This window comes from Amyelois transitella, chromosome Z, assembly GCF_032362555.1.
Source record: "Amyelois transitella isolate CPQ chromosome Z, ilAmyTran1.1, whole genome shotgun sequence".
NCBI lineage: Eukaryota > Metazoa > Arthropoda > Insecta > Lepidoptera > Pyralidae > Amyelois > Amyelois transitella.
The window spans coordinates 13088431-13106442 of record NC_083535.1 but is presented as its reverse complement, the minus strand read 5'-3'; the positions used below and the strand labels follow the sequence as shown (position 1 = coordinate 13106442).

General features: G+C 34.6%; 1 protein-coding gene across 3 annotated transcripts in view; it reads right to left on the bottom strand.

The window, feature by feature from the left end:
• Window positions 1–16055, bottom strand: part of LOC106129528 (inhibitory POU protein) — a 55983-nt gene extending 39928 nt beyond the window's left edge. For 2 of the 3 annotated variants that reach the window (XM_013328122.1, XM_060953548.1), the window contains exon 1: window positions 15933–16037. In XM_013328122.1, coding sequence (XP_013183576.1) covers window positions 15933–16037 — 105 coding nt within the window. Of the gene's footprint in view, window positions 1–15932 lie in introns of all 3 variants that reach the window. The other variant, XM_060953546.1, reaches the window with a different exon arrangement.
• Window positions 16056–18012: the final 1957 nt, after the last annotated feature.

The window sequence follows — 18012 nt, the reverse complement described above, 5'->3', positions numbered from 1 at the left end:
ATTGACCCATAAGGGATAAAGAGCCATAGATCCATATAATCACATCTAAATCCCTTGCGGGGTAGACAGAGCCAACAGTTTTGAAAGACTGACAGACCACGTTCAGCTGTTAGGCTTAATAATAGAATTAAGATTCAAATAGTGACATGTTGCTAGCCCATCGCCTAAAAGAAGAATCCCAAGTTTAAAAGCATATCCCTTAGTCGCCTTTTACGACATAGGCTGTGTCTATACTTAATATTATAAAGCTGAAGAGTTTGTTTGTTTGAACGCGCTAATCTCAGGAACTACTAAATGGACCATTTATCGAGGAAGGCTTTAGGCTATTTAACATCACGCTGCAACTATTAGGAGTGAAGAAATAATGAAAATGTGAAAAAAACGGGGTAAATTATTCATCCTTCAACGATGCCCAAAATAACTATTCCACGCGGAGGAAGTCGCGGGCACAGCTAGTATGGTATATTGTTAAATGCTGAAATAATGATGACGGCATATTATGTATGTATGCAGTGATTATTATATATAATATGTATGTATGTGTCTTCACCATTCGACCGTCAAAACGCGTAAAGTTTCGCAACATTTACGCGATCCTAATCCCATTTACATCACACGACCAATGTACATAGATTTAAACGATCTTTAAAGGTGATAATAAACAACATACTCGTATTTACTGACAGACGTCCGATAAAGTCGACTAACACTGCAGTCTTTAACGCGGTCGTACGAAACGATTTAGTTCAGTTTGAAAGTCGCGTCTTAGTTTGCGGTTCGTAATTAATGTTATTCACGCTGTTACAGTTCTATATGGTAAAAATAATTAGTAAAAAAAATTAAGATTCAAATAGTGCTATATACTCGTATCTGCTTTGTGTTGTTTTGTATGTTTTACTCTTATGGTGCAATAAAGAGTTTTATGTATCTATCTATCTATCTATCTATATATATATGTATCTGTTATTTATACTAATATTATAAAGCTGAAGAGTTTGTTTGTTTGTTTTAACGCGCTAATCTCAGGAATTACTGGTTCGAATTGAAAAATTATTTTTGTATTGAATAGACAATATCGAGGAAGGCTTGAGGCTATATAACATCACGCTGCAACTATAAAGAGCAAATAAATAATGGAAAATGTGAAAAAAAAAACACGTGGAAAATTATCCACCAATAATATCCTTGAGGGCTCAATGAAGCCCAAAATAACTATTCCGGGCGGACGAAATCGCGGGCACAACTAGTGTAATAATAAAAATATTTCAAAATATATTTCACTCGTTAGTTTCATAATTGATCGACAAAAATGTAATACCCAGCGCTTTATACAAAAGATAACTTTTAATTGAATTGAATAACAAAACTAGATTCATTTTACATGTTTTACATGCATACATACACATTAATCACGTCAATATCCCTTACGGGGCAGAGAGAGCCAACAATCTTTAAAACACCGATCGGCCACGCTGTTAGGCTTAATGATAGAATTGAGATTCAAATAGTGACAGGTTGCTAGCCCATCGCCTAAGAGCAGAATCCCAAGTTTACTCACCTATCCATTAGTCGCCTTTTACGACGTCCATGTGAAAGAAATGGAGTGGTCCTATTCTTTTTTCTAATGGTGCCGGGAACCACACGGCATTTCCACGTTTCATTGTGAAGTTTAGGGATGGCTGCAACTATACTCGTAGCTATATTTAAATATTAAATTTAATTCACGAGTCAGATCCATACTATACAATACACATATAATAAAACTGTAACTTTGTCTGTACATCCTGCTAATATTACAAATGCGAAAGTTTGTATGTATGTCAGGATGTCAGTATGGATGTTTGTTACCCTTTCATGCAAAAACTACTGGAGCGATTACGATGAAATTTGGTACCTATGTAGGTAGCTAAAGACCCAGAATATCACATAGGCTACTTTTTATACCGGAGTTTCACTGGCTTTGATTTCACGCAGACGAAATCGCGGGCGGCCTCTATTAAAATATATTGGCGAAAACTTGATACGCCGTGTGGTTCCAGCGCTTCAAAAGAATAGGACCACTCCATCGCTTACGCGTGGATGTCGTAAAAGGCGACTAAGGGTTGGGCTAATAAACTTTGGATACTTCTCTTAGGCGATGGGCCAGCAACCTGTCACTATTTGAAACCTCAGTAACATCATAAAGCCATACAGCTGAACATGGCCCTTCAGTCTTTTCAAGACCGTCGGCTCCGTCTTCCCCGCAAGGTAAAAAGACGTGACTATATGTATGTATGATAATACGCGATCTATACGTTAAGACCACGAGAAGGCAGAAAAGTTATTTTTAAAATCAGCTGTTTATTTGTATGTTTGTACTCGCTTTACGCGAAAACTATTTCCCCGATTTGAATGTGATCTTCTAACATGTGTTAGGATTAATCCAATTTAAAAAGTTGTATACAAGAATTTCTCTTCCAACCCTTCTAAGGGGTAAAACAGAGTATGCTTTTGTGTGTTGAGAGTTTCAAACAACATCAACAGCGAACGAAGTCGCCGGCAACAGCTAGCGCATGTACCACGACGAAATATTCGTATTGAAATAACTAGTTCTACATTCATTCATGTTTTTTAATTAAGACAATGTGCATTCGTCCATGATTTAGATTTAAGAGAACTATATTTGTATATTGACGTCCGATGAAAATGCTGCAGTGTAGTTTGTTCCGCCGCTTCTTCTGCACATGCGCTTTGGAAGCGGCAGTAGTTATAATTAGATTTAAGTAATGTGACGTCAATAAGTGATACCTTGTATACAATTTTGAAAATAAATCTATTCTATTCTATTCTACCATATGCACGTATTTCCCAAAGAGACGTATTCCAAAGGTTTGTAAAGACACCATTACTTATTCATATTTTCAAATCGTTTTCAACGGAAGCAATATATATATATATATATATGGATGTTTTGTATTCTGTCGTTCAACCGTTAACCTGTTTATTGCATACATATAATCACGCCTATACCCCGTGGGGGTAGACAGAGCTTTGAAAAGACTAAAAGGTCACGCTCATTAATGGTGTTATTGAGATTCAAATAGTGACAGGTTGCTAGCCCATTGCCTAAAAGAAGAATCCCAAAGTATTAGCCTTTACTTTTTTATGTATTATGTGTAGATTTACTAGCTGTCCCGGCAAACGTTGTTTTGCCATATATATAATTTATAAGTAATGTCTAGTTAAACAAAAATGTTAAGGGTGGACAACCCTTATCACTAAGGGGTATGAAAAATAGATGTTGGCCGATTGTCAGACCTACTCAATATGCTCACAAAATTTCATGAGAATCGGTCAAACCGTTTCGGAGGAGTAAGAGAGCCAAAATTGTGACACTTAAATTAGTCCAAACTTAAATTATATTTTTTTTAGTATGTAGTTTAGAAATTATACCTAAATTTTAATTTGGTAGTTTTATCATTAGTACGAGTAGGTATAGTTTAATTAAATAATTGTAAAAGTATCTTCAATGAAATTATTTTAATGAACAAAGTTTTCAAAATGTGATTATTACACACTAACTAATAACTTGTTTTGTTTCTTTGAATTACCTGGTTGACTGGAAAAAATCCCTCACAGGATAAGTCCGCCCTTGAGTATTGTTATTTTAATGTCTTTTTATGTAGGACTACTAAAAATTTGTTATGTACAATAAAGTATTTACAAACAAACAAAAGCGAAAAAAATAAATGTACCTATTATGAATTCATAAAATATTAGTATATAAACCAAAAAAAATTATAATTAATTCTCATTTACAACATTCGTTGGATTTGGACCGTTAGGTACCTACGTACCTACATCACATAGAAGCATTATAACTCTTTAGAATCGATTTTCATTCGATTGCTAGTATTATTTCATTGTTACACTGTTGTTTTACGGTCACCTGTGGTCTCCCACGAATGGTCACGCACCCAGTCCTCACCCTATACTTTGGAAAACTCCCGTTTCATATACCTAGATGATGTTGTAAAACTTCTTTTTTGTTGTCAATGTAATTACAAGTCTTCGTAAAGTTAAAACAATCTGGTAATTATTTAATTATTCATTAATTCATTCATATTGTCACGTCTATATGCGTTGCGGGGTGGACTACAGTCTTGACTGATAGGCCACGTTCAGATGTTTTGCTTAATGATAGAATTGAGATTCAAATAGTGACAGGTTGCTAGCTCATCGCCTAAAAAAGAATCCCAAGTTTATAAGCATATCCCTTAGTCACCTTTCACGACAACCGTGGGAAAGATATGGAGTGGTCCTATTTTTTTTGTATTAGTGCCAAGAATCACACTGCATCATACATATTAATCTATACTAATATTATAAGGCTGAAGAGTTTGTTTGTTTGTTTGAACGCGCTAATCTCAAGAACTACTGGTTCCAAATGAAAAATTCTTTTTGCGTTGAATTTTTAATTTTTTTCTTTAATTTATCGAAGAAGGCTTTAGGCTTAGTTGCAGCGTGATGTTATACATACATATGTATAACATCACGCTGCAACTATAAGGAGCAAAGAAATAATGGAATAGTATGTGAAAAAAACGGGGTAAAATTACTAGCCTCCTTGCCCAAAATAACTACTCCACGCGGACGTAGCCGCGGGCACAGCTAGTATAATATACATAAATACATATTACCTAAACCGTAATAAACCAAGATCTACCCAGACTTACGTAAGTACCTTACATCCACACGACAAACGCTCAAATTCACCTCCCCGCCGAGATTCTGGTAACAATAGCGAGCTCTATTCATGCCGCAGAACGTTTCCCACGGGTACTAAGTTAATTTCAAGTTTGCCAACTATAGCTTACTTATTAAAATGCCAACGTCTCAATTTAATAGGTTCCCGTAAGTGTTCCAAGTAAGAAAGTTCATAAAGCGAGTGTTTATGTAGTGTTATGTACGAGTATATTAGGCTTTTCATAGGTTTAGTTTAAGTTAAGCATTTATTAGTTAGTGCCGTGTGGATCTCGGCACCAATTAAAAAACAAGAATAACAGGACCGCTCCATCTCGTTCCCATGGGTGTCGTAAAAGGCGACTAAGGGATAGGCTTATAAACTCGGGATTCTTCGTTTTACGCGATGGGCTAGCAACCTGTCACTATTTGAATCTCAATTCTATCATTTAGCCAATCAGCTGAACATGTCTTTTCAGTGTTTTCAAGACCGTTGGCTCTGTCTACCCCGCAAGGGATATAGACGTGAATATATGTATGTATGTGTGGTAAACATATAAATCTATGCTAAAAACCTGTTGCAAGCAATAAAATCATAAATGAAACCGAGATTCGAACCTTAATACAACCGAATGTATAAAACTTTGCATTATTCATACGATTCGGATATGTACCTATGTTTCAAGTTATGATGTCTGGTTTACGAGGAGATTCATGTGTGTGATCATTTTTACGACGGGGTACCCGGGTTCGGTGCTCGGCAACGGTATATATCAGATTTGTTTGTAATCCAGTTGTATTGACACTTAACTATTTTTCAGCAGATTTTTTTTTGGAAAACTTTGGTTTTTTGAACATACATATAGTCACGTCTATATGCCTTGCGGGGTAGACAGAGCCAACAGTTTCGAATAGACTGAATGGCCACGTTCAGCTATTTGGCTTAATGATAGAATTGAGATTTAAATTTTTTGAAGTTTGTGATTAAACTAGTTATTTTAACTATATATAGTTAAGCATTGAACTAACGATTATTATGTCGGTATATTTTCTTGACTTGTTCTTTTGCAGAATTTTATTAGGTATATTTATTAAAAGTGATTCAATTACTTATGCCGTTAAATTTATGGACATTACATTAGAAAATTAAATGATTTAACTTATGAACGAAAAAGCGTCGGCGGTCTAATCGGTAAGGTGACCGGTTAAAATGCGTGACGCGCAGAAAGGCAAGGGTTCAAATCCCATCTCGGTCATGTAAATACCAATAACTATTTTTTAGGTTATGTACATTAGTTTGAATACTAACTGACGCTCTTTTAGTGAGGGAAAACATCGTGAGGAAACCTGCACATTCAGGCAATCAGATGTGTAACCATGGATAATAAACGGATGCGGAGGTCAGATGGGAATCGCTTCGTGTAAAAACCTGACTCGCCCAATCCAGGATCCACGGTCAAAGGCATACCCCGAGCTCCTCTCCAGAGTAGTGAGGATGCAACCGGGACTAAAGCCAGGAAGGAGAAATAAAAAATGAGAGGTTTACTTACATACATACATATAATCACGTCTATAACCCATGCTGGGTTAACAGAGCCAACAATCTTGAAGAGACGGATAGGCCACGTTCAGCTATTTGGCTTAATGATAGAATTGAGATTCAAATAGCGACAGGTTGGTCGCCCATCGCCTACAAGAAGAATCCATACATACATATGGTCACGTCTATATCCCTTGTGGGGTAGACAGAGCCAACAGTCTTGAAAAGACTGACAGGCCACGTTCAGCTAGAATAAATAACTAGCTAGAAGAATCCCAAGCTTATAATCCTATCCCTTATTCGCCTTTTATCTTATCCTGTCCTATTTATGTCCTATTTTTTTTTCTATTGGTGCCGATAACCACACGGCTTATTCGTACCAGAAAAACACGAATATATTGTTTAAAAATATAGCCTAACTCGAAATATACTAGTTACGTATATAGTATATATAACCGAATTTACCTCTTCACAAACAAAACTAAACTATTGAATTATTTATTATCCATGTCTTTCATAAAAATATTTTTATTCTTCCCTGTCATAACGGCGTAATCCTACATAATGTCTATAAGGACCAAAATGGCTTGCACCGCCTAACGTATACAGTCTTGATACGCTTTACAGTTCCTGGGAAAAGACAAAGGATATTCGCCTTTAACGCGAAACAATAGTGTACGGGTATAAAGAGTCTTTTGTGTGCCAGTTTTCTTAGTTTCAGCAAGGCAATTTGAGATCTAATTCAAGTGATGTAAGGTCGATATTAAGTGATGTAATTGAGCTTATTTTCACAGTCTGAAGCCTGTTCAATAGTGCTTTACTTAGTTAAGTTACAACTTGATTCTTCTTGAATCCAAGAAGGGAATTACGTAAGATCTTAACAAAAATGTTATGTTTGGAACTTTACATACATACATACATATGGTCACGTCTATATCCCTTGCGGGGTAGACAGAGCCAACAGTCTTGAAAAGACTGAATGGCCACGTTCAGCTATTTGGCTTAGGATATGATAGAAAAAAAATCTTTTTGTTTTGAATAAGCCAAATAGCTGAAAGTATACATAACTATTTAGTCATTGGTATTTTAATAGCAGGATGTGAACCTGCGCCTAGCGCTTTTTTATTCGGCCACCTTAACCCTTCAACCGTCGACGTGACACTAAATAGAGAACTATAAATAAATATATACGGGACAAATTAAACAGATCGAGTTACCCTCGAAGTAAGTACGAGACTTGTGATACGAGATACAAACTCAACGAAACTTTATAATAAATACTTATAAATACTTATATAGATAAACATCCAAGTCCCAGACCAATCAGAAAAAAAATCTCCGATCATGCCCTGTCCAAGATTCGAACCCGGGACCTCTGTTGTCACAGACAAGCGCACTACCGCTGCGCCACAGAGTACTTAAGCCGAGTAGTAAATCTAGTAGACTGGATTGAAATTTTTGCAGATACATTTTTTAATTAAGTAATTAATTTAATAAACTTTAAAAACTAACTCTATATATATAATACCTACATATATAAAAATCAGCCGCAAAATTCATACTGCACCGAGCTTAGTTTCGAAAACCAAAAACAAATATGGCGTTAATGCACGAACGGGCAATATTTCCGTACGAATGGACACTGGCTGGAAACATGGACAAATGGAAAAAATAAAAAAAAATACATTTATGACAGGAAAAAGCTTCTAACAGTAGGTACCTACCTACAGTTTTAATTAATCCTGTAGATTCATACGTATAATGACGTCTATGTCTCATGCGGGGTAGACATAGATAATAGTCTTGAAAAGACTGATGGGCAACGTTCAGATGTTTGGCTTAATGATACGACATCCATGGAAAAGAAACATATATATAATTATTTTGTAAATTAGAAGTAAATTCAGAATAATAAAATTTTGAATTCAAATATGTTAGTAATTAAATGCATATAGGTACTTATGACATTATAAGATAACTAGCTGTCCCGGCAAACGTTGTTTTGCCATATAAATAATTTTTAAGTAATTTCTAGTTAAAAAAATAGGTAAATTTTTTTGGGTGGACAACTCTTATCACTAAGGGGTATAAAATAAAAATAGATGTTAACCGGTTCTCAGACCTACTCAATATGCTCTCAAAATTTCATGAGAATCGGTCAAGCTGTTTCGGAGGAGTACGGGAACGAACAACGAACGAACTCTCCTCTTTTCTCCTTCCGTCTCCTGTAGTGAACAACAAACTTTGCGACTATACTTTCCACAAGAAACGTGACAAGGAAAATGGATTCCACTCTGCAATACCTACAACTCCGGCAAAAAGCCGTATTAGATTCAGCACATATACCTACAGAACACAGGAACATTTTACCATTTCAGCCCACACATCCATCGTTTCATTTGACGTCGACAATTAAAACTGTGAGTACAGCGAACTCCATCAATCTTTTAGAAGTGCCCCACCCACCAACTCTAGCGGCGAGTCGCCACAGAACGGCCGCAAAACAAACACAACACCACCAAATCCCACCCAGGTACTATAACACCTCCATTTTTTTTTCACCAACATCTCCAAATGAAATAAGCAACATCATTATCCAAAATTAAACGAAAATTAACACGTGAGCCGGCGAAGCTAAACAAATAAAACCACGAATATATCGTGGATTTAGTATAAGTCGCTATATACACACACGGTTTTAATGCATTTCTGTTGCGAATATCAACCTCTCGCTCCTCCGCGTTTCGCACGGGTAAGCCGCGAGCGGGATAGCTAGCGGGCGCCGATGCCATCTTATTTTATTCATGGTTGCCGGAGTGAGCCGAGACGGATAATATTAGTGGGGTAGCATTTGTGACGCGAGAAGGTGAGATAGAAAATCTCTCCTAAGTCCGTCCGCAAACAAATCGTAGACGAGGGTGAGCGTCCAACGATTGTTATGCGACTTATGTAGTAAGTCTGCGTTCATAAAAGGAATGATAATATTAATAAAAAACTAGAATGTATCCATTGAATCGTATCCATTCGAAATGTAAACAAAATTTTCAATGAGTAACTTTAAAAAAAAAAATCTTTTTTTTTAATGACCAAAAACTGTTTCTTAAAAGTTTCGCAATTTCTGTTTTTGCGCCTCTCTGTAGAAGGGTTAAAAGTTAACATCGTATTTTTAGATGTTTAATCTGTCCGTAAATTTTAAAAATTTGTTACCTTCCGTCCTACCTCTGCCCTTAGTCAGTCAGTAAGTTAGTTCCTAGCGTGATTCAGTTTAACAAAGAAAGAGTTATAATAATGGATGACTCATGAAATTTTCCCAAGAAACACATTACCTACCGAAAAAATATACAACTAAATTATGTGTCTTCAATTTATGTAGCGACCATAATTTAGGTATTAACAAGTTACCTATTTAAAGTAATTAATGTTAAAAATTTATTAACTGACTAAATCAATTGAATCATGATAAGAACTAAACTATAGGATATATAAGTAAAATATGTCTCCTATCTCGGGTTTGCTGGAAAAGATATCTTTTGATAAAAGCAGAACGTTTGTAATTTTGTTTACTGTGTTTATCATGGGTCATAGACGTGATCATATGTATGTATGTGTTTATTATTCTCGATGTTTTCTGTGTACCTACCTACATTAATCTATACTAATATTATAAAGCTGAAGAGTTTGTTTGTTTGAACGCGCTATTCTCACGAACTACTTGGTTCCAATTGACCATTTATCGAGGAAGACTTTAGGCTATTTAACATCACGCTGCAACTTTAAGGAGCGAAGAAATAATGGAAAATGTGAAAAAAAAAACGGGCAATATTATTCATCCTTGATTACTTCAATGATGCCCAAAATAACTATTCCACGCGGACGAAGTCGCGGGCACAGCTAGTTACTAAATAAAGTATAGTAAAAAAACCCTACAGAGTTGCAACTAAAAAGAATGTAGGTCTGAATTTAGACAGGATCTCGATTTCGAAAAACACTATTTCTTGTATAATTAAAACGTTAAGTTGCTACCTTTTGTTCGTGTACCTACCTACGTTGGTATATTAAAATTTTTAGTTGCAACTTTTTTTTTTACTGGTCCATTTCGAAAAATACTAACTATATCAATTTAAATTGCTTAGACAAAACACATAATTATTCTGTTTGGTCAGCTGGTTGACTGGTAGAGAATGCCAAACGGCATTAAGTCCGCCTTTTGTAAGTACCTACATTTCCTTTTTTGTGCCATAAAGTTTTAAATAAATAAATATTTAGTGCCGTGTGGTTCCCAGCACCAATACAAAAATGAATAAAACCACTCCATCTCTTTCCCATGGATGTCGTAAAAGGCGACTAAGGGATAGGCTTACAAACTTGGCATTCTTTTTTAGGCGATGGCCTAGCGACCTGTCACTATTTGAATCTCAATTCTATCATTACCTAAGCCTTAAATAGCTGAACGTGGCCATTCAGTGTTTTCAAGACTGTTGGCTCTGTCTACCTCGCTAGGGATATAGACGTGACCATATGTATGTATAAATAAATAAATATTCGACTAGCGTTATTCCCACAGGAAATACTTTGACGTAGCACACCTTCGAATAATACTATGTAAGTAGGTACTTAAGGTACTTTGACAAAAGCCAGTTCGAAATAGACGTGTAAAAAAAAAGTTGCAACTAAAAATTTTTAATATACCTACGTAGGTACACAAAGAAAAGGTAGCAACTATACGTTTTTAATTATACGAGAAAAACAGTGATGACAGGGAATAGGTACTAATACCTTCCACTTAGTCATTAATAGGTAAGTATTCTGACAAAAAATGCGGCTGTATGAAGCATCGAGGCTTCATTAAGTGTTTTTGTCTCATTAGCCAAGTAAGTAAGTAGGTACGTGTAATTGCCAGTATTTTTAGTATTAAATGTTTAATTATCTATCTTATTTTTAAATCTAAATATATTATAATAAAGAAATATATAAGATATGCCTATAACATAAGCCGAGCTGAACGTGGACTTTCAGTCAAAGTTAAAATACATATAGTCACGTCTATTCCCATGCGGGGTAGACAGAGCCAACAGTTTTCAAAATACTGATAGGCCACGTTCAGCTTAATGATAAAATTGAGATATAAATAATGACAGGTTGCTAGCCCATCACCTTACAGAAGAATGCAAAGTTTATAAGCCTATCCCTTAGCCTCTTTTTACGACATCTATGGGAACAAGATGGAGTAGTCCTATCCTTTTTTTTATTGGTGCCGGGAACTAAACGGCTATCAACGTTAACACTTTTTTTTATTAAATATCCTAATATAAACGAATCTTCAAACGAATACAAAACTATACTCATATTATAAAGCTGAAGAGTTTGTTTGTTGATTTGTTTGAACGTGCTAATCTCATGAACTACTGGTTCCAATTGAAAAATTCTTTTTGCGTTGAATAGACCATTTATCGAAGAAGGCTTTAGGCTATATAACATCACGCTGCAACTATAACGAGCGAAGAAATAATGGAAAATGTGAAAAAATCGGGATAAATGATTCATCCTTGAGGGCCTTCAATGATGCCCAAAACAACTATTCCACGCGGACGAAGTCGCGGGCACAGCTAGTAACTACCTATATAAAGGCGTTAACCGACAATTTAACGTTTAGTTAAAATTATGATAGTTTGTTAGTGCAAATAATAAATTTTACATTGTAATAACACAGACATATTTTTTCCTACAAATCCGGTTAACTTTAATTGGCAACACTCGTTGATTTAAATGAATTATAGATGATATTAATTCACTAATTTAATTCACGCCCATCCCGTGCTAATTACCCGTCACTCCTGGTAACACCAATCTAATTAAATGATTTGTAATATTATATTTTTTTGTTACGTTTACAATTTACCACAATTTGTAGTATATGTTAGGATTATAGCAATATACGAGTATATATACATATACCTCCTGGAGGTCCCGAGTTCAAATGTTGGCCAGGGCATGATGAGAAAAGAACTTTTTCTGATTGGCCTAGGTCTTGGATGTTTATCTATATAAGTACCTATTTATTATAAAAATAGAGTATCGTTGAGTTAGTATCTCGTAACACAAGTCTCGAACTTACTTCGAGGCTAACTCAATCCGTGCAATTTGTCCCGTATACTCGTATATATATATATACCTATAGTAAGTATTCGGTTTAATGTAATATATGTCTTAAATTAAAAAAAAAAGATAACATATCGTGTACCTAACGCAGTTTATACAGTCTTTTATTATTTTTAATTTATCGAAATTTGTTTTGTCTGTGGAAACTTTTAGTTGGCCTTATTTCCTTTGGTTAAAGTTAATAATTTTTTGTTATAAGTTTGAAAAAAACAATTAACTAAATTTTTTTTATTGATAGTTATATACTTATATTTATTATTCCGAAACGTTTTAGTTCACTGTTTATTTATGAAAAAACTAAATAGTTTTTTTTTTATATTTTTAAACTCTTTGCAGACTTCGATTCGATTATCGTCTGATGACGTTGAAGGCTCCATCCATTAAAAAGCATGTAAGTAACGTAACACTTTACATGACTTACTAAAAAACAAATATGTTTAATATAATATTGAAAACAGAAGTACCGCCGAAGGATTTCTCAGCAACTATTTCCTGAAAATATGTTAAATTATATAATATGATATTATATATTTATACCTATGTAATTATAAAGCATAGTTTTCAGTGAAGTGTGGCGAATCATTTTGAGTAATGAAAAATGTATTATCTGCTAATATGAATATTTTCCTAGAATAAAACATTGCTATATTTTAATTTGCTAACATTGCTAATCAAAAGTTTCTTAGAAAGAAATATAAAAAAAAAAACAATTTTTTTAAAGGTGTTCAAGCCCTATTAAAAATTAAGTAACGACAAACAAACATTCTTAACAATGAAATTTTAATTTAAAAAATAATATGTTGGTTATTTTTTATAGTTGGTCAGAGATAAAGTAATGATTATTTGAGATATATTTTAAATATTGACAAATTCGATGAAAAGTTATTTTAATGTTTAAATCTTAATAAAATTTATTAAAATACAAATATATTTTAGTTTAAACTGTATTATTGTATTACTCGTATTTTTATTTAATATGAAAAAGAAAACAAAATCATCATAAAAAAACCAATTCATTACTTTAGGTTTAATTTTGATTATTTGAGAAAATAATATTTAGTTCACATTTTTGGTTAATTTTTGTATGAGATAATAATTAATTAAAAATTAATAAATAAAGTATATATACTTAATCGAAGTATTCAAAATAATATAAAAATGAACGCCTACGATACTAGGGGTTTCGTAGGCGAGCTACGACGGCCCTACGCCGTCGCTACGACCGCGCTACGCCGCCCGTCGGGAACGCCTACGAGCTACGGTATTTATATGAATCGAGTATAGTACATTTCTTTAGGTACTGAAATAAAGGTATGCAATTTTTGATGTGTAATTTAAAAAAAAAATTAATTTGTTTATTAGAAACCATATCAAATTGAAATGTGTGATGTTATTAAATGATATATCAGGTTTCGGGTAAAAAAATGTGTTTAATTTTTTATTTACAGCAGTCAATATAACTTGCCTAAAAAAACAGTTTTTTAAGAAACGTTCTTATTTAATTTTTGTTTATACTTTTTGAAATATTAACTACGTAAATAAAATAACGCAAATGCTAATCGGTGGTCAGAATTTGATAAAGAAAACGCGAAAATATCGTCCAAATTATGCTTTAGTAATTTAAAAACTACCAATTTATTCATTATATTATTATTTTATCACAAATATTACTTTTTGATTTGTTCACAATTAATATTTTATTCTTCCCCGTATTTTTATTTTACGTTTCAATGACTTATTTATTATATTTAACTATAACTATAATATTAGTTTTTTCTATTAAACGATGTACCTAAGCATACAAATAATTTGGTATAGTTTATATAAAAAGCGATTTACGGAATGGTTCAATTACAAACCGCGTTCTGTGCTTTGAAGTTTTCATAAATCCTAAAATAATTAATACATAACCTTTTTATTTTTTAAATGAAACTCCGAAGAAGAGAAACATGTAATTTTAAAATCATATTAATATAAAAAGCGCTAAAATTGTGAATCCATTTTCGGTACACGAAGCTAAAAAATTAACGCACATTTTTTAAAACGGGAATCATTAAATTATAAACATCTGCGTGTCCGAACTTAATACATTTTTACATCACTCCATTCCTTTTTTATTTTACATCAAACATTTTTATTTTATTTCAGGTAGCATGTACTAATATCATGCGCCATTGTTAGCTATTCGATGTTCAACTGCAACTCAAATTAATATTAATATAATTCTCAAATGTACGTCTCATATTTAAAAATTAAATTAACTGATTTAATTAAAGCAAAAACGTAATTCCGCTCTGACATTTCTCATTTCTGGTAAGTCTCTAACTTATTTCCTTTTAAAACCCGTATTTACCGTAATTGAATAAAAAATAAATCGCTAATTTACAAAAAGCTACAATAATATACAATTTAATAAGTCGTTTTAATAAAACGCTTACGCCCCAAAGGTTTTAGAATTTATAAAAAGAAACATTACTCATGAAACAATTTAACTGCAATGAAGTGCCGACGGCGCGTAGCCGACGTAGCCGGCGTAGCGGCGGCGTAGCGTCGTAGCACCTACATTGCTACGGCGTAGCTACGAGCTACTAATAAAAAATTTAAAGCACTTTTAAATAGAATTTCTTATTGATTTTAATTATTTTTGTAAACGTAAAAAATTAATATGTGTTTATCCTTACCTACGTCAAAGCTAAATATATAATGAAAATATATTTGGTATTTTTGTTTACTATCTGTTAAGAATTAAATGAAAAAATACTGAGATTTTTATAATCATCACACATTATTATTTGTTTTTTTATTTCTGAAAATTCTCACGCGTGTATAATCCCGCGTAAAATTAATGTTCCTAATGATTATTTTTATCTGATTATTGTTATTAGTTTTAATAATTTTTGACGCCATAAAAAGGTATGAAGTTTAGTAACTTTACAATATATTAAAAAAAAATTATATTAAAAGAGTTGTATTTAATTTTTAACAAAGTTTTATCACGAAATGGATAAAAGACATATTTTAAATTTTATTTTTCTACTTTTTACTAGTTCAAATTGTTCGGTATCTTCCAAATTAGTGGTTTAATCAAATAACCATATATTTAATTACCCGTACGTAAAAACAAATTTATAATATTTTTAATAACTTCACTGAAAACTATGCTCATAAATAAATTTTCCTGAAAAAAGAAACGATTAGTACAAGTTTATGGAGCTCCATAGAAATCGCAAGAGCCTTCGCCAGCTTTAAAAAAAAATAAACACAAATCGCTATGCATATAATAAAAATATCCCTGAAAATGTAAATATTATTAAATTATTAATTACATTATTATATATATATAAAAATAATATATATTATTTTATTTTAGTCCCTGAAAACTTTTAATTTTCGTTTAAGTTTGTTTTGAAACAAACGTTCATTTTTGTTTACGAAGAAAACGCGCGCGAAGTACGACGTCAATTTTCGTATAAACGCAAATAAATAGGTATAAATAAAGCTGTGTACTCACTGATGGGTTAGGCACGCACCGCCGCGGGTCCGAGCTCCTGTAAGTCGGGCTGTAGCGCCCCGGGAAGCACCCGGGGGGCGCCATCAGCCCTCCCCCGGACTTCATCTTATCCGGGGAGTACATGGCGCACGACCCCCACGGGTCGTCCTCCAACTTCAGCACCTTGGAAGGTGAGTGGTACTGCCGGTCGAAAATCTTGGCGACTTTATCGTACTGCCCGTTGGAAAATGCGACGCGCCACGGCGGCCGCTCGTTACGCCGGGTTGGTGCCGACTGGGGGTGGCGGCGTCGTGGCGTGACGTCACGGGCCACGCCCTCTCCCCTCCACAGGGCGCCCCCCACCCCCGTCTCACGCGTGTTTACGTCGCCGACGGCTGGCTCACGAATTACTGAATTATTAACAATTAGTCCATTCACTCTTGGTGCCTGTTACCTTTTCACGCTCCAGAAAGGTTGACGGATGGCCCTCTCCGATTGGCACACTCTAATTATGCCCCCCAAATCGATACGGGAACAAATTCGCAAGTTCCCGGAGAGCCAGGTAAATTGGGCCTTTGTTACACGTGCCGGGTAATTATTTACGGGCCGCTTTGCCCGCCCTTTCGAGAAACAGTGACGTGTTTAAATTATCGCTTATAGTGGGCAGAGGTGGACGTTTTGGTTGTTATTAGATGGAATTAACTATGATTAAAACTTGTTTCGATTGTTTTGGTGTTCTTGTTATGGGTTCGTAGTAGACTCGCAGCCCTTCTTGTTCCAGAAATGCCCTAATATATAGCGGCAGAAATGAATAAAATACAGAGATTGCGATAATAGGGTATTTACTTTTCCACTGACAAAACGAGAATCCATGAAAAACACAATTCAAATAATGACATCCTACTAATATTACAAATGCGAAAGTTTGTATGTCAAGGATGTCAGTACGGATGTTTGTTACTCTTTCACGCAAAAACTATTGAACCGATTACGATGAAATTTAGTATGTAGGTAGCTGAACACCTAGATTAATATATAGGCTTTTTATCCCGGAGTTCCCGCGGGATTAATTCCGCGCAGACTGTTCTGTTCTCTAAATAATAGAATAGCATAGAATAGATTTATTCTCAAAATTGGAAACTACATCTTTCCACTTGCCACGATCTCTGCATAGTTCCTTCGCTTCATCCACATTCATAACTCGCCTCATGCAAGCTCGACGGTTTCGGGTACTTTTGACCTGACCCTTTGCAAAGACGTCCTTAATTTGATCAAGATACGTTCGTCTAGGTCTTCCCACTCCGACCATTCCCTCCACACTCTCCTTATATATCTGCTTAGTCAACCTGCTTTCATTCATCCTCTCCTCATACAGAATAACCATCTACCTATACTAATATTATAAAGCTGAAGAGTTTGTTTGTTTGTTCAAACGCGCTAATTTCAGGAACAACTGGTTCAAATTGAAAAATTCTTTTTGTATTGAAAAGACCATTTATCGAGGAAGCCTTAAGGCTATATAACATAACGCTTCAACTATGAGGAGCGAAGAAATAATGGAAAATGTGAGCAAAACAGGGAAAATTATTCACCCTTGAGAGCTTTAATGATGCCCAAAATAACTATTCCACGCGGACGGAGTCGCGGGCACAGCTAGTACAGAATAACATACATACATACATATGGTCATGTCTATATCCCTTGCGGGGTAGACAGAGCCAAAAGTCTTGAAAAGACTGAATGGCCACGTTCAGCTATTTGGCTTAATGATAGAATTGACATTCAAATAGGGACAGGTTGCTAGCCCATCGCCTAAAAAGAATCCCAAGTTTGTAAGCTTATCCCTTAGTCGCCTTTTACGACATCCATGGGAAAGAGATGGAGTGGTCCTATTCTTTTTTGTATTGGTGCCGGGAACCGCACGGCTCGTACAAAATAACCATCACACAATTATAACAGCGAGAACCTACGGGTCCATCAATTCTGTCTATTTATATGTAAAAGCATGAAAGTATAAAGCCTATTTTGCCGGCAGACTGACAGGAAGGGCGGACGAGCCCACATCCGGCGGAAGCTGCCCTGTATTGTCTTCCTCTAAATG